Source organism: Melanotaenia boesemani, chromosome 12 (genome assembly GCF_017639745.1).
Source record: "Melanotaenia boesemani isolate fMelBoe1 chromosome 12, fMelBoe1.pri, whole genome shotgun sequence".
NCBI classification, from domain to species: domain Eukaryota; kingdom Metazoa; phylum Chordata; class Actinopteri; order Atheriniformes; family Melanotaeniidae; genus Melanotaenia; species Melanotaenia boesemani.
In genome coordinates, this window is record NC_055693.1 from 15823188 (window position 1) to 15845074 (window position 21887).

Consider the following 21887-nt stretch of genomic DNA (forward strand, 5'->3'; position numbering starts at 1 on the left):
AAACATTAATTGGACAGATGTTGGGAAAAAGAAGATGAGAAAGAAACTGCTTTATTAAGTCAGGTTTGTCTTTTCTGCAGGAACTTATAGCAACTTAAAGCAACATTGATTCTATGAGTACATGAGGAGCGCTTACTTTATTTTGGTGCAGCGTGTTGTGATGGTGCCCACTACTGAGACATTGTAGCATTTTAGAAAATGACATTTTCTGAGGGTAAAAAGAATAATTCTATAAATATGTCAAATTGGTTGTAAAATCATAGTAAAGCTATGTCTAAAGTGGGGTCTGCACTGTGGTGGTGGTTAGTGCTCACAGCAGGAAAGTTTTTGGTTAAAATCCAAGCGGGGGACTTGCAGGGAACGTGCATTGTTTCCCCATGCATGCATTTTTCCAGACTACACTGGCTTATACCCACAGTCTATAAACATGCCTGTTATGTTAATGGGTGTTGTTAAATAAAGCCTTGGAGCATGTACGATTGTTTGTCTCTGTGTTGGTTCTGTGAGCAGATATTTAGCGTCTCAAATGATGCCGGCCTGGATGTTCTGATGCATTTTCTGTTCTGTCTGTCTTTCAGGATGTGAAAATGCTACATTTAACTGAAATAGCAATGAAAGCTCAAAGTATTTCACATATTGTTTTATTTAAAATTTTATAAGAATTCACTCACTGCAATGAAAAAATATTCTTATTTTATTTAATGCAATGAAGCCCACAAATGCATCACCTTTTCCATGTCTCATGCAAAATTACATAAACGGCTGCATCCTTCTACGACAAAGTCTCTGTTTGTGAGAATGTTTACATATGCACAGCTCATCAGATTTGCAGACCACACAGTCATCCTGTAGAGAACCACAGAGCACTTCCTGGTTGATTCATAGCTGCATTACTAATACAGAAAAAGGTTAACTTTGACCACATTCTGTGCAAAGCTGCAACAGCAGACAAGAAATGCTTTACCTTCTCCTTTTCAAAGACATAGCATCAGCCAGAAGATGAGGCTCCAACAGAAAGTCAGTGCAAGAACATTTCTTTGTGGGTGTAAAGCCATGAGTTCTGCCAATCTCAACACGTCACTGTGAAATGTCACAATCATGAAAAAGGAACTTTAGCATGAAAATGAGAAGCGCTTGTTTAATTTAAAAGTTATAATGAATCTCATTGATTCATAAAGGCTGAACTATTCCCATCTGCACAGAGAGTAAAACATTTAGGGCATTTTTATGGAACATTATAAACAGATACATTTTAAAAAAGAGCTAAAAAAATAAAAACATGTAAAGAATTTTTAAATTGTGCAACATTTTTTGCAAAACAAGAAAAACAGTTTGTTTTTTCTTTCCTCATGATCGAGTCTGTGAGGTTCATCCCTTCAGAGGAACCTGTTCAGTCCAGAGAGATGGGCCTGACTTCTTTCCTCCTAAGTCCTTGCTTTTGCATATTTTCACCAACAGAAGCAATATAACCAAAAGTAAGACGATGACAATAACCACAATTATCGATATCCAGGTGCCGGATGAGATGGCTCCATATTCTTCTGCAGAACAACAACAGAAAAATAAATATATTTTAACTTTAATAATTGTACAAGACGTTCATGAGAAAGTGCTTATCAAGCTCAAGTGTGCTTACCCTTTGAAAAAACAGTTACAGCCAAGTTTCCTGACTTGTCCATTGCAACCTTCCTCCATCCATGAGTGAGCGATGGGAGCCACTCCTCTACCTCACAGAAATACATGCCACTGTCTTCAGGCTTCAACACTGTAAGGATGTACTGGCCAGGCAGCGGATGTCCAAAACTTAAAACCCCGTCCTTTAGCTTTGTTTGTAATGTAGAATTTGTGTAAGCAGTGAATATGGGTTGTTGTTTCGTTTGTGTATCTTTATGCCAAAACCATGTGACCTGGAACTTGGATTCATTGCTTGATTGTCGGGTGATGATGCAGGAGATGCTAAAATGATCTGTTTTGCTGACATTCAGCGGCACCTCTTTCTTTTCAAGGAAGAGGTTTGGTTCTGTGAAAGAGAACAAGGGAAAAGCTTTCTTTTACTACACTTGAGCATAACATGGCAAACTAATCAATGGGACTTTAATTACATTTCAAGGGAGAGACAGACTGTTGATAAATAAGTAAATAGGGAGTGTGTGAGCCTGTGTGAAGCTTTGCAAAAATCAGACGTTGATAACACCCAAGAAAATACATCTGTAATAATAAAAGGGTCAGCAAGGGAGAAAAAGTAGGACTGCTGTGTAACAGAGAAGAGACATGACAAAGAGTTATGATAACAGAGGTGTTACGTTAAAAGTAGAGAAGTGGTCATATTGCTGAGAAACAGCTATGGGATGTTGCAAGTCATCAAAATACATGCAGATGTGCACACATAGTTAAGATTACAAGATACTGCAAGCCTCTGAGGCACTGCAGTACCTACAAACAATAAATTTGGGATGTCTCAAGTTTATTTTCTATTTCAAGAGTCAAAATTAAACATAGACAGGCAGCATTTAGTTTTTATGCTCCTCACATATGGAACAAATTCCTAGAAAACTGCAGGTCTGCTGAAACTATCATCTGTTTTAAATCAAGATACAAAACATTTGTTGCTGCCTTTTATCAAGACAATTGTTCTCATACTTTTATCTCTTGCTTTTTATCTGTCTTATTCCATTTTATATTCTCTTCCTGGCACCTATTTCTGGTCAGGTCTATATCTTATTGCAGCTTCTACTGGGGAACAAAAGGGAAGACAAGATGGTGCATGAATGAAATCATTCCAGGGATGAAGCTGAATTAACGTTGCGTTTAGCATATTTCTCATGCATCCGGGACATGCTCCTTTTACTTTTGTTTGTGCTGTCAAAACAGAACCTAAAGTGACTACCGTGTTTAGTATTATTGTAGATAAGGAAATCCGGGTTTCTGGAAAATCTTACATATGATGATAAAACAGCAGAAGACCCAGTTGTGAACATTTATAGTTAACAGATGCACAGAGATGCACAGATATTTTTTCTGTTTTTGTTTAATTTATTTTATTCTTTTTAGTTTGATTTATATCTCTCTGTGTCAGAAAGCCACTCTTATGTAGCCATGTTGCCCAAAAATGGTTACATACTGTATAACCTCAGTGGTTGAAAAAACCTCAGTTGGCTAGCCTGCGTCTCAAAAAATATTAATAAGGTTTCCCAGCTAGAACTTTTAATGTACGCAAAAAACCCACACAAATGTGTCACATAAAGCTGCTAACAGCTGTTCTTCTGTATGTCATACCTGCAAGATTTACAGCCAGCGTGGTGAAATCAGTACTCTCTGAGGCCTTTTGTTGCCAGACACCCTTATTATCCAGCTGGTATTGCTCCACTTGGCACCAGTAGATGCCACCATCCTCTTCATGGGCCCCCTGGATACTGAGTTGGAAGTTGTTCTGGGTCGGTCTGGAGAGATGAAGCCGTCCCTGTAGGCTTCTGATAACTTGATTTTCTGGGTATTTCAGCAGACCAGTGTGTTCCAGCTCAACCAGTGTGTGATTGTTGGAGGAACTGTCTGGTGCGTATAGCCAGGTGACTTTGTAGAAAAAGGAAGCACCGGAAGCATCTGAGATTATGTTGCACTGGAGCTCTACTTCTTCTCCCTCTTGGCAAGTCAGCTGTTGTTTGTTCTTATCTAAAAGAAGGTCATTAGCTAGAGAAGAGAAGGATAAGATAAGTAAACTGAGAAATTAAACTTGTTACATGCTACATGTATGGACTGACTTTTGCCAATCAGAAAATAAAATTCTCACCAGGCTCAGTAACAACTAGCTTCGTGGTTACAGACTTTTTAGGAAGTGAATACCACTCTCCGTGAGGATCCTGTAGCCACTCCACCACCTGGCATACATAGGTGCCTTTATCGGATATTCTAGCTTGCCGAATAGTCAACTCAAAACTAGGGCCATCGGTGCGCCTCATGCTGATTCGCTGGCTGCTGCTCAGCTCTACCTCAGGCCCAAAGGTGACAAGAGCTTTCCGGTCCGAGCTTATAATAATCTTACTTCCTGGTCCCTGCTGCAGCAGCCAGGCCACATCAAATAGAGAAGATACAGAGGTATTTGAGGCAACTGAACACCTTATTTGTATGTCAGTGTTGATATTTTGTGTCATGCTGGGGCTGGACAACAAAGTAAGCTTGCTCTCTAGAAAAGGACACAAAAATTATTGTGGTGAGAAAGGAGAAAAACATAATGTACTTAATCCCAAAATGCTCAAAAGCATTCATAATATCTACAGTACCTGGTTTCTGGACTCTCACAGATAGCAGGTTGGATGGGTGTAGCTCTTTATGTGCATTCAACAAGAAGGCTGACGCCTTACACCCGTAGACTCCTTCCTCCTTCTGGCTGACACTGATGATTTGCATGTAGTAAACGACCATGTTATTTTGGTTTTCTACTCTTATTTGGTATTGTTGTTGGCCCTCAGACCAGTTGATAGCGCCATCTGAGTTCAGCGTCACAATATCCTCGGTTGAGCCATTGCGTTCCAGACTCCACGTCAGAGTAATTGGCACACGTGGTCCTTTGACCTGGCACATCAACTTAACAGTATCTCCTATGGTCACTTGGGTGTTGCGACTTTTCAGAGACACTTCCACCAGTGAACCTGGGATACAAATCCAGCACACATCATTAATTGTCCACCCTCAGGTGAAGGTAAACAAGAAGCATGAGTGCATGACAACTCTAAAGTTTTTCCACCTTCTTTTCTCAGCTATACACTAATTATCTAGCATTGTTTTCTTTAAAAACAAATGGAAACTTGACCTTGAACTTAAATTTTGGGTTAACTAAAAGAATTCTGTGGTGTTAGCTGTACTGAGAAAATCTGTTTTTCCTGATCAAGTGCAGTCTGGAACTCCAAAACTGATGTTAATGAAAACGTAATGATGGTAGTGTAGAAAAGAGACAGAAGAAACATGAAAGGCTTTTCAGACAGTGTAGATTTTTAGTCTCCCTTTGGTGTGAACTGTGGGCCTTTCAACTTCATACTCTTAAATGTACAATAAAGAAACATAACACACTGAAGAGGAATCAAATATTTCTTCCATACAGTATTTTGATCTGAGGTAGCATGAAAAAGGGAGCTTCCACAGTGCTGAAAATGCAAGGGCACAGCCTCTTTGGTGCAGCAATTTGCTATGTAAATTCTTTACATTTCTAGCATGCATATGTAAAGTTTGGACAGATGGCGATGTTGCAGGAAAGGCTAAAGTGCTTGTAAATGTGTAAGGTAAATGCTTTAAGTAATAATTCATGTCCATCTGCCTACTTATTGTTATATCTTACAGACTAAACAGACAGGCAGAGCAATACTCAGACTTTCAGTCACTTGTTCTTAAAAACTTGTTCCCATGTAAGTTAAAATTGTGTGATTATTCTTATTTTTTTTTTTTTTTAGAAAGAAAGAAAGAATGATCAAAACATGTGATAACAGAAAAATATACATACTTTACTATTTGTCTTGAAAAGTCAGGTTGAGGTGATCTTACCAATAGGATTCACAGTCACAGTGGCACTTTGTGACTGGCTGTGAGTCCAGTTGTTGGATTTCCTCTCAGTCACAGTGCACTGGTAGACACCTGAATCAGAGGGTGTGACCTCATCAAGCTCCAAGATGAAGTTGTCAGCCGCTGGACGTGTCGCTATTACTTTACGACTCGTGTATTCATCCGCTTTCTCCGTAACACCATCCTGATGTAGACTGATAACTCTGGTGATGAGAGCTGTTGGTGAGGATGCAGATTTGTGTTGCCAGGTGACAGAGAGCTGACCTTTAACACCAGCTGCTTTACAGGCAAGCCTCAACCTGCCCCCTTCGGTTACAGTTCTGTCTGTGTCTTGCATTTCGACTGAGAGCCCACTTTCTGTGAGGAGATAAGACAGCAGACAGATTACTTGACTCTGTTTGAGAAGATAATTCGTGAAAATTCATTTTGTTAACATAAATACAAACTTTCAGAAATAATATGTCATTTATAAAAGAGAAAATCTGTATTTTCAAGAAACCTTCGGGTGAGATGATGATCATCTGGGAGCTGGAGTCCTGGGCTGCCCCCTGTGAAAAGGTCCCATCAAGGCTTCTGTCCTGAGGCCACGCTCTACAGACATACTCTCCCTGGTCCTTGGTTTTGACAGGCTTTAACATGAGTCGATAATCTCTGGTCCCAGTCCGTGTGGCTCTGAGCTCCCCTTCTTTCTCTCTGCCTCTGTACTCCAGCCGTACTGACAGAATGCCGGTAGGACCAATGCGGGCCAGCTCATTGCTTCCCCGAAGCCACGCTAAAGAGAAGAACCTCCCTTCCTGGTTCTGTGTGTCTATGCTGCAGGACAGTGACAACTCTTGGCCTTCTTGCAGGGTAGTCTGTGGTGTGGAAATTTTCACCACCAGTGATGACATGTCTGGCACCACTTCTAAGTTGGGCAAATGATAAAAAAACAGCAAGACAATAAAAAGAAACACACATCCTGTCAAGAAACCGCAGTGCCTTTGCAAACAAGTGTTAACACTAGTCAAGACATGCCACTTAATAAAGCAGAAGTGAACATAATCCATTGAATGATTGCTGTTACTAACCTTTAGCTTTGACTGTTAGGGTAATCTTCTCTGCATCCTTCTGAAGCATCAAGTACCAGGAACGATCAGGGTCTTGGATCCACTCCTGAGCACGGCAGAAGATCTTACCCTGGTCTGACGGCTCAAGCTGAGCCATCTTCAACCTGTATGTGTCCCCTCCTAATTTATCTAAGCTAATGAGTCCTTCGTTGTAACGCTGCTCAAACCCCTGTCCTGGGCTCAGTGTGAAATCCTTGTCCAGAGAAATGATGGGTTGAGGGTTGTCCTCCCCATCTTTATGGAGATACCAGGCCAAAGACAGATGTGTGTGCTGGAAGGTGTTGGTGGAGGCTTGGCAAGCCAAAGTGAGATCTTCGCCTTCATTATAGCTCAGTGAGGTGGTGGCTTCAGATGATGAAACACTTAGGGAGTCGCTAATCACTATGGCACCACATGAATAAAAAATGAAATTCCACATGTTTAGACTTCTTTCTCTGGAAATATCATATGTAAATACAAATAAACAGATAAATAGACTTTAAAAATCACATTGAAAAAGTTGATTGTTTACCTTTAAGAGTTGTCTGAGCACTGTAGATTCCATTATAAACATATTCTGAATTAACTACTTGACAGGTATACTCCCCTTCATCATCTTTGCGCAGACTTCTTATCTCAAAGAGGACTGAAGTCTGATTTACATATGTCAGATAAATATCATTGCTGTCCACACGGTCTTTATGACTGGTATAGCTGAAATGCGGGCTGTTGGAACTGATGATGTTGATAGAGTTTGAATGTCCAGGCTTTTCCATTTTGAATTCAAAGTCTTGTTTAGCATTTTTGTTGGAAAAGCCACTCACATGGCAGGAAATAGAGAGCGGAGTGCCTACTACACGATAGAGAGGCCCAGCTTGTATTTCAGTGTCCACGGCGGCTTCTGCTTAGCAAAGCACAGACAATAAAATAAAATAAGCAAAAACAGATATTTCAGCCAGTTTAATGATACAATGCAAACTGTCAGTCATGTTTTAATAATGGCAAACTTATCTGTATAACATGGATATGCAAAGCAAAACTTGTTGCATTCAAGTCATGGTGCACATTGCAATGATTAAGTCTTATTTGTAAAGTAAAGTATTCTTACGGGGATAATATGCTCATTCAAATAAAGTTATTATTACAATTTTTGCAATGAAAAAGTTGCAAGAATTTTTTTATTGAGCTTGCTTTAGTAAAACAGTAGATTAATGTTACTTTGATTTATTCTATATTTATAATATTTTGCATAGATACACACACAATGATTTTACTTAAAAATTTAAGTTTAACCTATAAACCACTTATCACAAAGGTTTCTTAATTTAAAATGACAATTTTCTTTTCTTAAGTGCCATATTGAGGAAACTATTTTGCAATTACCGTCCGTATTTTTTTAACTTATAAAACACACCTGAGGCCACTGTATCTACAGGAATTCAGTGTCCTACTTACCACATCGCAGGAGCAGAGCCCAGAGCAGCAAACTGGCCCTCCACAGGGTGTGCTGGGAACACCTCATCCCGACTCTGCTTCAAAGGCAACACGGTGTTCTTAGCGCAGTGTGCTGCTATGATGTCCGTGCCTTTTCGACTAATTTAGGTGGCTTACACTTCCTCTTCATGATAATCATCAAGAGGAAGTCAGAGGTAGCCTGTTCCCCACATTCACAGTGTCAGTATGTTTCTCAGACACGTACGTGCGGAGGTGGAGTGTTGTGGAGTTTTAAAAAAAAAAAAAAGATACACTTTGATGTGCGCGTGGACGGAAACCTCCGTCTGACAAGAAACGGGGTAAAAAATGAAAACATAAATTAACACTTAGAGATAAAACACCTTAGCAACTGTAATCCATTTTTACACGTTTGAACTTAGTTTATATGTGTTTGCGTAAATACCTCAACTCAGGCAGGTGAGGTCGTCTTTCAGTGTCCCTTCATTTCTGGGTGTTTTGTTTCGTTCTTAATGATAAAGTTTTACGCGACTTCCGGTCTGTAAGGGTTGTTCTAGCCTAGATTTCTAATTTTTCTTAAAGCTCCATGTAAGGTCAAACAACAGATAAAGAACAGGTAGTTTTAAATGTGTTGCTAGGCAACAGCATAGGTAAAAATGAGCCCCTTTTTGGACAAAAGTAAGTCTGGGCTCAGTCGGTTCTGTACCTCAAATGGGGTAATAGTGCCACTTAGCGGCTGAAATGTACAATGAGGTGTAGAATTAAATAAACATAATACAATAAAGATTTTAACAATTAGATCAGATATGATACATTTACAAGAGCTTGCGATTAAAGGTCTACTCTACAGAGCTGAGTTATGTGGAAGTGTGGTGGAATGAGTCCATTGCTGAACATGCTCCTGAGGATATCCAGCACATTGTGGAGAAGGTGTGAAGACCTGTTCAGTACACTCCTTAACTTAAACAGCATCCTACTCTGACACCACCGTCAGAGAGTCCCGTTTCATATCTACAGCATGACTGGTTTTATAGATAAGTTTGTTGAGTCTGTTTGCATCAGCCCTGCTGCCTCGACACAACAGCATTAAACAGGGCACTTGCCACTGCAGACTCATGTAATACCTTGAGCATCATTTGGCCAGCGTTGAAGGGCCAGAGCCAACTTAGAAAATAGAGATGGCTCTGGCCCGTTTTGTAATTTTGATCCAGTTTATTGTCAATAAAAACTCCCAGGTATTTGCAGTCCTGCACAATGTCCACATATTGACTCACTTGATGGAAATGGGGCTCAGTGGTAGTTGGTCAACCAACTGACTGAAACTGCAAGGTTCAGAGTTTTTAAAAAAAAAATATTGAGAAACTAACTGAGGTAAGGAACCATTGCTTAAGAGTTATTTTGATTAGATTTTTTTGTTATATAAGGAAGAAAGAAAGAAAAGCAGGCAAGTAGTTCTTTCTTTCTTTCTTTCTTTCTTTCTTTCTTTCTTTCTTTCTTTCTTTCTTTCTTTCTTTCTTTCTTTCCTCTATAAAAAGATATATTCAGTATATATTTAAGCGGAGTAATCCATACCAGTGAAGGAGCCTTGTTAAACATAGTTGGTACAGTTGATGGACATTTTAAAGCTCTTTTTAGGATGTTGGTTGCATTTGGTTCTATTCTCTGCAAGATCATTCCACACTGTTTTAATAATGTAGAGCCTATGGGCCTTTCTGCATGTCATCTCTTTCTGACTCCTTTCCTGTGTACCTACTGATTAATAAAGCCAACTACATCCAACTACCCTGTCTTAAGAATATTCTTTTTAAAAACAAATACAGAAATGGAAACTAATTTGATGTCAAAACAACTGTTAAATTCTATTTTATTCCATTTTAGCTTTTTCCTTTGTTTTTAGATTTTTTCTTTCTCTTTTTATTTTATTTTATTTCTTTTATTTTTTAAGTTTGTTTTTAAATGCCCTTATTATTGCTTCCTGCACCCCACTGTGATGCTTTAATGTTTTATGTAAAGCACTTTGAATTGTCACAAAACACGAACAAATTTGTTTTGCCTTGGATTGATTGGCTAGTATGAAAGTCTCCCAAGGCTGCTCTAAAGATAAATATAAAGAAAAGTGGGCTGGGTCAAGTCTTTTGTTTGAGCTGTAGATAATAAAAGATAATAGTCAGTCAGTGGCATTAAAAAAAATTAAATTTTAATATTTTAAAATATTGAAATGTCCTCTTTTATGTCCTTAAATTTGCACTTTCTACTACAACATCATTTCCCTTTGATGATTAATAAAGTATTTTTTAAATTTAATTTAAAGTTATTAATTTTTATACTACTTTTTAGCAATTAGCAACATTAATCAAACCTTAAACATTAAACATTAAAACCACCAACTAAATCGGAATCCTGTGCTGGAAAAATTGGCATACTGGCATTCACATGGATCTTCCTTTTGTCACCCAAGCGCCCACTTCCATCCATATGGCAGCAGCTTTACCCCAGAGTAGAAAACTTTTTTCAGAGACTAGCAGTGGGCTCCTCAAAAACTGCTTCTGTCATTGACCTTTGATTCTGTTACATGTTCTTTGATCATGCACAGACTGCTCAGAGCTCTTTTGGCCACATGAGGGAGAACTACTCAGTGTTAGACCAGTTATAATTTTTCACATTGTAATAGAACTTAATCTTTTATTTCGTACAACGCAAAGTTTATCTGACCACAGTAGCAACTTTTTAGGGAAATTACAAGCACCTAACATGATAATGACCCCTTAAAACGCAGAAAATGTTTTTTTACCCTCTTATCGTCTCTGTTTTATTTGAATAAATGCTAAAATGCTCAAATATTACTCTAAAAATAAGAGATTATAGGTCAGAAACTGTAATGGAATTTTGTGAATCAGATTTTTTTTTCATTATCCTTAATTACCACAAGATAGCTTAGATTTGTCTGTGGCCCCTTTCCAAATTTAGAAGGTTTTACTTCACCTGATAAAATCTATTAGAAGGTGGAGTCACAGGAATTGTCCTAATTATTTTGCCAGTGATCCACAGATTCATGCCAACCTTCCTCTGAGTGTTCACAGGCCAAAATGGCTGGCAATGACTTAGGTAAAGAAATCAAGGTCTTGCACTTCAAATATGGGAGCAAAGGGAGTACGAGCATCATATCTTTCTTGTCTGATAGGCAAGTTGCCCCACAAATACAAGACTTATTCTCATAGTTATTATTAGGTCTATTCCACCCAGGTGTCAGGATGATAGAGTGATGTAAGACAGCTAAACTACAGGAATGTTACTGCAGCAGTTTAGATCAAACACATACAGCTGCCATGGGGTCTCATTTGTATCCATCTCACTGTGTTGAGGTCCTCTGCAGTTCTGCAGAATCAGACAAGTCTTTCTGAGACAAGGAAGGATTAAGAAATGTAGGGTGATTTTACTTAACACCAGAAGAGGAAGTGTTTCAGAAATAAGCACCGCTTGATACGTATGTTCCTCACAGAACAGGAATAGGAAGTATGAAGAAGACAGGAAAACAACAAATCCTCGTCTCAAAGCAACACAACTGTCGTCAGCGTGAACCACCAAGGTTTGCTCCATTTTTCTTCACGAGCAGGTGTTTTTAAAGCAGCCGCCTGCTGTTCTTCTGTGGAAAGTTGACTTTCTGAAGAACTTTTGGTGCAGAAGATGAGTGACTCACTGGAAAGGACAACAGATTGTCCCTTGCCATCTGTCAGCGATGAGCCCAGTCTGAATGAGGAAAAAGGGAACACACAAAGTTCACATGAGTTATGCTGGAAAGATGGAGGTCTACCGATGGAGCTGCAGAGAGGGATGGAGAGCCTGCGAGTGAACAGAGAACTGACCGATGTGACCCTCTGTGTTCAGGGACATGACTTTCCCTGCCACAGAGCCGTTCTCGCTGCTGCCAGTCAGTATTTCAGGTAAAAGCATTCTAACGTTGTGTAGCTAAGGTGTGATGAAATAGCTTGTTTTATTGACTTAATACATTTCTGCACAGGGCCATGTTTTGCAGTGGTCTCAAGGAGAGTCACGAGGAATGTGTGGAAATAAAAGGACTGGACAGCGGGACAATGAGCTCTCTCCTGGACTATACGTACACCAGCCGAGCCCTCCTCACACACACAAATGTTCAGAGAATACTTGAGGCAGCGAGTCAGTTTCAGGTAAAGCTGTTGTCAACCTTTAACTCTAAGCAACACCATTTCATAAATCCCAAACTTATTAAATTTCAGAAATATTTATTTGTACTGTAATTAAGAGAAGTGTTAATATTTTTTTTTCTTATTTTGGTTGGATATTTGTGTGTCTTCTGTGTAAAGTCTTTTTGATCAAAGTTTACATAGAGCTTCTATTTTGGTTTAATTAACATGAGATTTTTAACTTGTTTCCATTCTTTGTGCCTCATTAAGTTTAAACTTCGCAGCAATTGTTAGTGGAGTTAATATTTATAACAGCAGAATAAATTGGTTGTTACGTCAGTTAGCACATATACTGCATGAAAGGAAGAATATCGTCCTGTATGATTCTATCCTAAAGAAACAAAGATGAGACTCCAAAAACACACTGACTCATAGTTCAGTGAAGTATGCCTGTGGTTCCCTAAATGGTCACAACTTGTCTTGTTTATCTTATCTGAGCTACTTGATGCTAATGTTCCTGCAAAAAGAGCGTCCAAAATGTTTCCTGGCCTTCTACCAAAATAGTGATAATTACTAAATTGGTCTCTGTAACAAAAAGAATTAAGTTTCCACATGAACAAAATTTCATCAGAGCATTAAGTCCGTTATACTGAATTAGCAGCAGCAAACGTTACAGCATAAAAAAGGTTTGATTTACCTTCAGAAAGACTTAATGTCTTGTAGGAATTGTTATTATTATTATTATTTATTTATTTTTTTTAGCTTTCACATCAGGCAGTTTTTTTTCTGTTTAGGGGAACAAACATCTCATTGAGTAAGAAATCAGCCGCTCAAAGAGGGAAGTGAAAGTTGGCCAGTTGTTTACAGTTTGGATCAGTTTTCCATAGGCTTAAATTAACTACACAGCTGTGCCACACAGCAAAGGAGGCAGGTGTTTGTGTTTTTGTGCTTTTTTTTTTTTTTTTTTTGCAAAATGAGGTTTGAGATTTTAAAGATAAATTTCTGGAGCGTTCTGATTGGTCCTTCAACAGGATGTTTTAGAGACATGATTCACTATAACAAAGAATGGAGGTTAAAATTGTAACCAGATAAGATTTAGGATCCATGATACCCAGTAATATCCATATATATACATATAATATAAGGACTGAGGCAAAATGTAAAACTGTCTTGTAATCTGATCAATTCACACCTAAAGTTTATTGTGGAATTGACGACAACATCCTCAGAGCAAATCCTCAGTTTGTTATTACCAAGCAGTTTATAAGACAGGTTACCTCTGAGCACATGCATGGATCATTTTCACATCAGATATGATAAATGCAGGTTTTAGGGCAACGTATGCTGTCACTGAGTCATTTGGAAATGGGGGAAAAAAGCAAATAAGCTTATTTTACTTCCAAAAATCTTATTGCTTCAGGTCCCAAACGCCTAGTGCAGCACAGAGGTAAACATTACCCTCATCGTAACCTTTTTAAGTTTATTAAAATACAAAACCTGCTAAATGAGCCTGTAGTTTTTACCTAAAAAAGAAAAAAAAAGTTTTGTTTGCTTATGTTTTGTTTTGAATATTGCATGAAGAATGTGTCGTAGTTCTTATAAAAAGTCATGTATTTGACTCTTTCACTGAACAGACCATGTGGCAGTAGATATGACTGAAGTGTATGTCGGATCCGTTGTGCGTCATTTCCTTTGTAAAAAGTTGTGGAAAATCTTTCATTTTAGACAGACTTCCATTACATCATATCGTTTTAAAGCTGATATTTCCTCTCTTGGGGCTGATGATAAGAACAGGAGACTTTCTGTATTCATGAATACTATCTTAGCAGAAAAAAAGGATATTTGTGTTTGGTTAATTATGTCTCCCCTTTGATAATACAAACTGGTGTTGTGTTATACATACTGTAGTTGGAAAGAGTGATTCAACCACCTTTACAACAAGGTTTGACTTGTTAGGACTGTGCTTCTGTGGAGTGAGCAACACTTCTACATGTGAGGGTAGCAACCCCCAAAAATGTGTCAAAACCCAGCTGCAATATTCTCTCGTTAGCTTTCACTCTTATTTAAAAGTTAAAAAGGTCTTTCCATTCTTTCTACTCCTGAAATCTGGAGGTACTCTATAATGAGCCTTTCTCTGTGGGGGAGAGTTAGGCCCCCGATTCTGGAGATATGGGGTCGCCACTGGCTGCAGAGTTTAATTCCAAATGTCTATCAGTTAGGAACCAGTCATGCGTCTGTGATCGGCACACATCTGGGAGTACTTGAATCTTGAATCAAAACAAGAATGAACACCAACCGGAAAATTTTGCAGGGGATTTTGTGACATTTTTGGGGGGCATTACCCACATGTTTAGCTGTGTTACTCATGTCACAGAGACATGATCCTTATAAGTTATACCTTAATATAAAGGTGACTAATCAGGCTTTCCAGTAATGTACAATACAACACCAGCCGGTATTATTAATGGGGACAATGAACAATCAAACACAAATTTCTGTTTTTTTATGCTAAGTTTATAAAGCTTAAAAGATGAGCTAAGGATGTTTTTCAGGTGAAGAACTTGATAGGTTCAATGACTCAAATATTTGCATTCTCTCTAAAGGTTTCTTACTTTAGGGGTAGGCGCATATGAGCTGTCTTGCTTCAGACAAACGTCTTTGGAGACAGAGTTGTACATTTACTTAAAAAAATATCTTTTATTAAACATACAAAATGTTGTTTCAAAAGTGATATTAATTCATATGCACAACTTGTTTTGTTTGTTTTTTCTTAGTTCCTGCGTGTGGTAGATGCATGTGCTGACTTTCTGAGCAAATCTATGCATTTAGAGAGCTGCATTGGGATCCTGAACCTGGCTGACAATCACGCCCTGCCAGCTCTGAGGTCCAGAGCTCAGGACTACATCACCTCTCAGTTCTCTCAGGTGGTTCAGCTGCAGGACTTCCTGGAGCTGCCAGCAGAGTCTCTAGAAGCCATTTTACAAAAGGACGACCTCGATGTTAAGTTTGAGGAGTGTGTTTTTGAAGCACTAATGCGCTGGGTGAGAGCCCGGCAGGAGGAACGCCACCCATTACTGGCCAGGTTGCTTTCACACGTGAGACTACCTTTGTTAGAACCGGCATACTTTGTGGAAAAGGTGGAATCAGATGAGCTCATTCGTCGCTGCAGTGAGGCTTTCCCTTTGTTGCAAGAGACCCGCACTTATCACCTTTCTGGTAGGGAGGTCAGTATGCAGGAAATATCTGCTTACAATCATAAATCTTCATTATTAACTTGTGTTTTAGTGTCGTTATTGTTGATTAAAAACACACATCTCCACTGACTTGCTTTTCTAGGTGGTCTCAGAGCGAACCAAACCACGTCTGCAGCAATTTCTATCAGAGGTCTTCCTGATCATTGGAGGCTGCACTAAAGATGAGCGCTTTATTTCTACTGTTACCTGCTTGGACCCTCTCAGACGCAGTCGGCTGGAGGTCGCCAGACTGCCAATGACGGAGCTGGAGGACGAGACACAAAACAGAAAATGGGTGGAGTTTGCTTGTATCACCTTCCAAAATGAAGTGTACATATCTGGTAAGAGAATAAATTCATGCCTTTACAAAGAGGTTTCTAACATGTGAACTTGACCTTTAACAGTGCAGATGAAAGTGAAAATAGTTCTGAAGATTATGCCAGGTTACAGTTTCTATATGTTCTACCAATGAAAATTCATTCTTATTGCATTAAGATTATGAAGACACCATTATGTCTTGGGTTGTTATTCATATTTATGGGCTTTACTGGCACTCAAATGTCATGTTTAAATTGTTAAATTAAGAAAAGCAGAGCGAAACAACAGGAGGATGTCACATTGTCTGTACTAACAGTTACTGTGGTTTTAGGTGTTTTCCATGTCAGGAACTGACGCTTTCAGCTCTAGTTGCTCTAACTACTCAGGACTACACACACTGCAGAAGTTGAGACTTGGTCATGGGATTTTACATCCTTGATCACAATGATAGCTCTGTGCCCCTGAGCAGACCAGTACAGTCATTATTAAACACTGTGACACATCAGCATTAATGGCTTAGAACTCATTTGTACAGAAGGTGACTTTTTTATTTTCTTTTTGTTATACAATCATGTTGCTCTAGGAGGTAAAGAGACACAGCATGACGTTTGGAAATATAATGGTGCCCTGGACAAGTGGATCCAAATTGAGCCCCTGTCAACTGGGCGGTGGAGACACAAGATGGCGGTTCATGGAGGGAAGGTGTACGTGCTGGGTGGATTTGATGGAGTCCAGAGACTCGCTAGCGTAGAGGCCTACGATCCCTTTCACAATCGCTGGACACAAGTAATTCTATGATCAAAAATATTCCTCCAGCAGGCCATATTTTTTATTAAATGTAAATTTTTGTTTGTGAGAGAAGAAATATTTCTGAATCATTTTCTCACATGCATCCTTCATTTCATCCGTTACTGCAGGTGACACCTCTTGCAATAGGTGTGAGTTCCTTTGCTGGAGCAAGCTTTGACAAATGGATTTATGTGATTGGTGGTGGACCTAATGGCAAACTTGCCACTGATAAAGTTCAGTGCTGGCAACCAGGGACAGACAGCTGGGAACTACGGGCACCCATTCCCATTGAAACTAAATGCACGAACGCTGTTACCTTCAAGAACTGCATTTATGTAGTAGGTAAGTTGGATGAGGTGAAAAGTCTCCAAAAAACAATAAATTAATATTGATTTAAACTCTAAAATAAAAAAAAAAAATACTTCAAAGACAGCATATCTAGTGGTGAAATTAAGGAAATCTGTTGTTTTTTTTAAAATATAAATTATATGTCAGAAATTCACGTTAAATAAGCTGTAATAGGCAAAAACATTCTGGGAAATGTGTCTAATTCTAACAAACTAATGCCTGATGTCACAAATTTGCATAAAAACCACGTCTGGCCTTTGTTTTTTTATTTTTAATTTTTATTTTTATTTTAATTAATTTGTTTGCTTCTATTCACTCTAATTTATGTATTTATTTAATAATAATAACTAACCGCAGGACAGTAACAGGACTCTGGTAAAAATATGAAGGTGGTTGTTTCACTGCTTTGTGAAAGACTGTGTGGGTAAATAGTTAATCAATTTAAGGATAATATTTTTCAATATATATTAAATAAATAATAAATAATATTAATTACTATTCCATATTTAACTATTATTATACCATAAAAATCTGTGTATGCAAGGAGTGAAGCACAAAAACAAAAAATAAATGGTGCTGTTCATCAGACCTCTCATTTGGTTCCACAGCAGGATGGAACAGAACCTGATTACGTTTGTTGTTGCATCTACAAATACCAGTTACTATGCAAATAAGTTGATGACTACATTCATTTAAAAAAAAAAGGGGGGGGGGGGGGGTATGCCGGGCATACCTTGTCTGGTTGAACTGCAAATACTGTTTAAAGGCTAAAAATAGAAAACTTTCAAATGATGGCAGCTGCTGTCCTCAGTTCCCATTTCTATTTGTGTATTTGTAAAAGAAGAGATGATGCAGCAGAATAGAAAACATGCTCCCAGCTTTTCTGCAAGATTTAAAAGAAATGATAATTTCTTAGTATTAAAATTAGTCTATAATGTCTAAAAAATGTTACTCTATTTTAAATAAATGTAAAGTTTGAATGATATGAAAATCATTGCACTGTTTTTTGTATATCTGACACAGTGTACTAAAGCATATACAATATTATTGAAATGTGCATTTACCTGTTTACACCATGCAAGCAAAACTATATGAGGTCTCACAAAATTTTGTAGACACTAACTTACGTAATGATTGGCAGTATTAGAAAAACAAATGAGCTAAAGTAATTTGTGCTATTGAATAATCTATTTAATCTCAGTTCATCTATTTCTGGTAGATTGAGTGCAAACGGATGCCAGTATCATAAACTAATAAGGTCCCTGTCAAATCTTTGTGGTTGCAGGTGGTGCCATGCATGCCATGTACTGTTATTCCCCTCTGTCCGACTCCTGGTCACTTGTGACCCGTCTGGGGGAGAGAGCGAGTTGTGCCATCGCAGCTTGTAACAACAAACTTTTCATCACAGGCGGAAGGGATAACAAGAACCAAGTCATCTCCACAGTGATGTGCTGGGACGTTGATCGAGGGGTGTTGACAGAAGAGTGTGTTTTGCCGATGGGAGTGTCACACCATGGCAGCGTGACCCTCATGAAGTCCTATACACATATACACAGAATAACACCTCCACCAGAGTGCCACTGACACAGGCCTCTGTGAACTGGAATTTGTTTCTGGTGGTGAAATGATGTGGAACAATTGCATTATCGAACTAATTTCACTTTGAGATGCCACTTAGTAAGGAGTCAGTCACTAAGTTTATACTAATGTAAAAATAAACAGTTCATTTTCAGTAAGCTTCTTCTTCTTTTTTTTTTTTTTTTAATCAAATCAGTTCAAAATCTCAGAACATTACCTTACTACTATAATCATCTCAGCAACCATTCTAATTTACCTCCAAAATTCTGTTTAATGTTTAAATATTAATATGCAGTCATAATAGATTCAAATAACTATTGCAGTGACCTTTACAGCTTCATACTGTAATCATAACCCCTCATAAGCCAAATGATACCAGAATGGGACTCAGAGAATTAAAATTTGAATGGAGTCCATGTAAATAAGAAACTTTGCCAATGCTGCCATCCAGTGGTGAAATTGTATTCACCACTGGATGTATACGTATTGTTGTTGTAGTCTACTCAAAGAACCACTGTTTAATATAAAATGTCTTTTTAAAACTAAGATGGTATTTAATTTAAAATAATAAATAAATAAACAAGCAACCAAAAGTACTGGTTTAATAGACAGCAGCAATGTATTTCTTATCTCCCAATAAGATAAAAAAATAAATAAATACTGAAATATAAAAATGGTTCAATAAACAAACTGATGCACCAATAAATTTTAGAACAAAATGTAAAAAATAGTTTTTCCATTAAGAAATCTATAAAACATGACACAAATGTATATTTCTTTTGTCATTTTCAGCTGTTTTAATTTAACTTTATGTTAATATTCCTATTTATTTACTTTCCATGTCATTTTCAGTTCAATTTATTTATTTGGTAATTTTTTTTTTATTCTTTCCTTCTTTCTTTTTATGTCTGTATTTATTTTTGTGTTATTTTCCTTTTACATTTTCTTATCTCCAAAGTTATTTATTCCTGTATTTCATTTTTATAGTGAATAAAAATGACTCATTGAATAATAAAGATGTAAATGTGACTGAATTAAAAAAAAAAAGTCTAAATAAATAAATAACTAAAATGTTAGATGGAATTAAAATACAGTAATAAATAACTTTGGGGAAAAGAAAATATAAAAGGAAAATAACACAAAAATAAATACAGACATAAAAAGAAAGGAGGAAAGAATTAAAAAAAACATCAAATAAATAAATAAATTGAACTGACACTGACAAGGAAAAGTAAATAAATATGAATATTAACAAAAAGTTAATTTAAAACAGCTGAAAAAGAAATGCACATTCCTGGCATGTTTTATAGGTTTATTAATATAAAAACTATTTTTACATTTTATTGTAGAATTTATTGGTACATCAATTCGTTTTTGAGTCATTTTTATATTTTTGCATTCAAATGCATTGCATTTATTTTGGCAGCATCAGTCCCTCCACAGAATTCCAGCATGTAAATCGAAACTATACCTGAGTAGTCAAACCACTTTGTGTTTCCGGTAAGCATTTCAAAGTTAAATAACGACCTAATGAGACAAGCGTGGAAAGTCTTTTAAACCACAATCCAGCTATAGTCAACTATAATGCAAAATGCAAGAAGTAACTCCCCCTAACCAACTTCATATAGTATAAGAAAAATGAAAGGTGTAAATTTTAAAAATTACTAAATTAAACCTGAAATACGTACATTCATATACTATATTTACTTATACATAGGCTACTATATATATATTTTTTTTTAAATTAAATTTTGAAGGCCTATTTTAAAAATCACTTTACGCAAGCTTTTAAGCAAGCTCATAAGCTAAAAATATTTAAAAGTTTCAAACTCAGTTTTATGCCACTGGAATTTTCACGGGACACTCAGATGAAAGGACAATTGTTGCTACCTGTAAAGTCTTTCACACACTTCCGCTGTTTTTTGCTCAACCCGTAGTGGCCGTTCGGGATTTTACCTAAAGTCAATGTGTATGTCACACATTGTCGATAGCTCAGTTATGGACCAGTTCTGACGTGTCGAAGGAAAAATGGTTCGACTTTGTCCGTAGTTGTTTTACTCGGTAAAACTTGTCGGTGTACTCGGTAATACTTGTCGGTGTACTGCAGACGTCAACCTGAAGCGACACTCAAAGTGACTGTCACCTGGGCACACCTGCATTCCTTTTGTGTTTTTTTTTTTTTCTTTCTTTCTTTTTTTCCCCCATAATGAACTTTCGATATATCTTCGGCTACTGTATTTTTACCTCTTGTCTTGGTGAGTTTTTAATTGTGTGACTCTTGACTTTATATAGGATTTGAATTTGATTATGGGCAAGAAAACGACTAACCAGACAGAGAACGAGAAACCTTAGTAGGAGGGACACCAGACCTGACTGACTACTTCTCAATGTAGTCTGTTCACGATAGTAAATCTTTTTCAACAGCAGATAGACTTTATGTCTGTGTTAGTGTTGACCCAGTTTTTCATAAACCCAACCCTGTGGTTATCTGACTTTAAAGTGTTCCCTTTTTCAACCTAAAGTACAGCAATACTAATCAAATTACATCAGATGAACTTGATCATTGTTTATATGTTTTTCTTTCTTCCCTTTAAACTAACAAAATACTCATACTATTATGTTCAAATCAAGTTGGTTATACACCTAGGTATTCTCTTAAATTATTATTAGGCTATTTGAGTTTTGTCCAGAGACTTTTTCCTTGAAGTGTCATCTGTATATTTTGGTCTCTTCAGTTTTTGGTCTTTTTTACCTGTGATATTTTCATCTTGAATGGGAATATATTGGACTGTAAATGTAGCCAACAGATGAAAATGAAAATGGCCTCTTTAATCTTTCTCCTTGATCCACTGATATCAAATAGACAACCTCTGACCCCTTCCCAAAGGTTGCTGTAATCTTATCGAGCTGATTTCTTAGGTATTCATTCAACATGTAACCTGAAACAATAAAGCCACAGTAGCTCTTAAAGCTATTTTTTAAACCAATAATTATGTTCTGACATACTATGTTCATGTTGTGCATGTTGTGAGTAATGTTCATTCATTATTTTAGATTATTATATAGTGAGAGCTGCAATCAGTGTTTGTGCAGGCAGATACAGTCCAGTTTAATAAAACTTTATGGGTCTGCACAGCCTGATATAAAGTTTTATCTCACTATTATAGAGTGCAATGGTAATTACAACATGTTCATAATTTGGCATGTGCCTGTCCTTCTGGTGTTTTTGTCTCCTTTCTCATTTAGAACACAACCTCATCAGTCACATAATTGCTTCCTGGCATGTTCAGGCTCAGCCTCGTCTTGCCTAAACCTGCAATACAAACTGCTTTTGATTCCTCACTAAATTAACTGTACTACTTTCACTTTCTATT

At 37.4% G+C, this 21887-nt stretch overlaps 3 protein-coding genes across 7 annotated transcripts in view; 2 read left to right on the plus strand and 1 right to left on the minus strand.

Annotated features, from left to right (window-relative positions):
• Positions 1-625: 625 nt before the first annotated feature.
• Positions 626-8410, minus strand: LOC121650209 (immunoglobulin superfamily member 3-like). Of its 2 annotated transcripts, none has more exons than XM_042001594.1 (10): positions 8091-8410; positions 7168-7539; positions 6618-7037; positions 6050-6454; positions 5533-5907; positions 4278-4646; positions 3788-4180; positions 3277-3687; positions 1637-2020; positions 626-1541 (listed from the first exon to the last, which is right to left on the minus strand). In XM_042001594.1, exons 1-10 carry the CDS (start codon positions 8155-8157, stop codon positions 1369-1371), a joined length of 3369 nt encoding a protein of 1122 aa, XP_041857528.1. In that variant the 5' UTR covers positions 8158-8410; the 3' UTR covers positions 626-1368. The 2 variants fall into 2 exon arrangements, with proteins under 2 accessions (XP_041857528.1, XP_041857529.1); XM_042001595.1 differs by having other exon boundaries at positions 7168-7536; positions 8091-8395.
• Positions 8411-11600: 3190 nt separating this feature from the next.
• Positions 11601-18686, plus strand: klhl6 (kelch-like family member 6). Its single transcript, XM_042002793.1, has 7 exons — positions 11601-12028; positions 12106-12271; positions 15022-15471; positions 15584-15821; positions 16382-16584; positions 16716-16929; positions 18221-18686. The coding sequence occupies exons 1-7, from the start codon at positions 11772-11774 to the stop codon at positions 18517-18519; spliced, it is 1827 nt and encodes a 608-aa protein (XP_041858727.1). The 5' UTR covers positions 11601-11771; the 3' UTR covers positions 18520-18686.
• A 1753-nt stretch (positions 18687-20439) lies between these two features.
• Positions 20440-21887, plus strand: part of LOC121650766 (nucleolar protein dao-5-like) — a 29227-nt gene continuing 27779 nt past the window's right edge. For all 4 annotated transcript variants that reach the window (XM_042002486.1, XM_042002487.1, XM_042002488.1 and 1 more), the window contains exon 1: positions 20440-20768. In XM_042002486.1, coding sequence (XP_041858420.1) covers positions 20720-20768 — 49 coding nt within the window. In that variant the 5' untranslated portion in view covers positions 20440-20719. The remainder of the gene's footprint in view (positions 20769-21887) is intronic.

Excerpts from the sequence above, each read along its gene's own strand:
- klhl6 (XM_042002793.1), top strand. The coding sequence starts at position 11,772 with ATGAGTGACTCACTGGAAAGGACAACAGATTGTCCCTTGCCATCTGTC. Across the intron at positions 15,472-15,583 it reads ATCACCTTTCTGGTAGGGAG|GTGGTCTCAGAGCGAACCAA; the intron begins GTCAGTATGCAG and ends TTGCTTTTCTAG. Across the intron at positions 16,585-16,715 it reads TTCACAATCGCTGGACACAA|GTGACACCTCTTGCAATAGG; the intron begins GTAATTCTATGA and ends CCGTTACTGCAG.
- LOC121650209 (XM_042001594.1), bottom strand. The coding sequence starts at position 8,157 with ATGAGGTGTTCCCAGCACACCCTGTGGAGGGCCAGTTTGCTGCTCTGG. Across the intron at positions 7,540-8,090 it reads GGCTCTGCTCCTGCGATGTG|CAGAAGCCGCCGTGGACACT; the intron begins GTAAGTAGGACA and ends TGCTTTGCTAAG. Across the intron at positions 7,038-7,167 it reads TGCTCAGACAACTCTTAAAG|TGATTAGCGACTCCCTAAGT; the intron begins GTAAACAATCAA and ends GTGGTGCCATAG.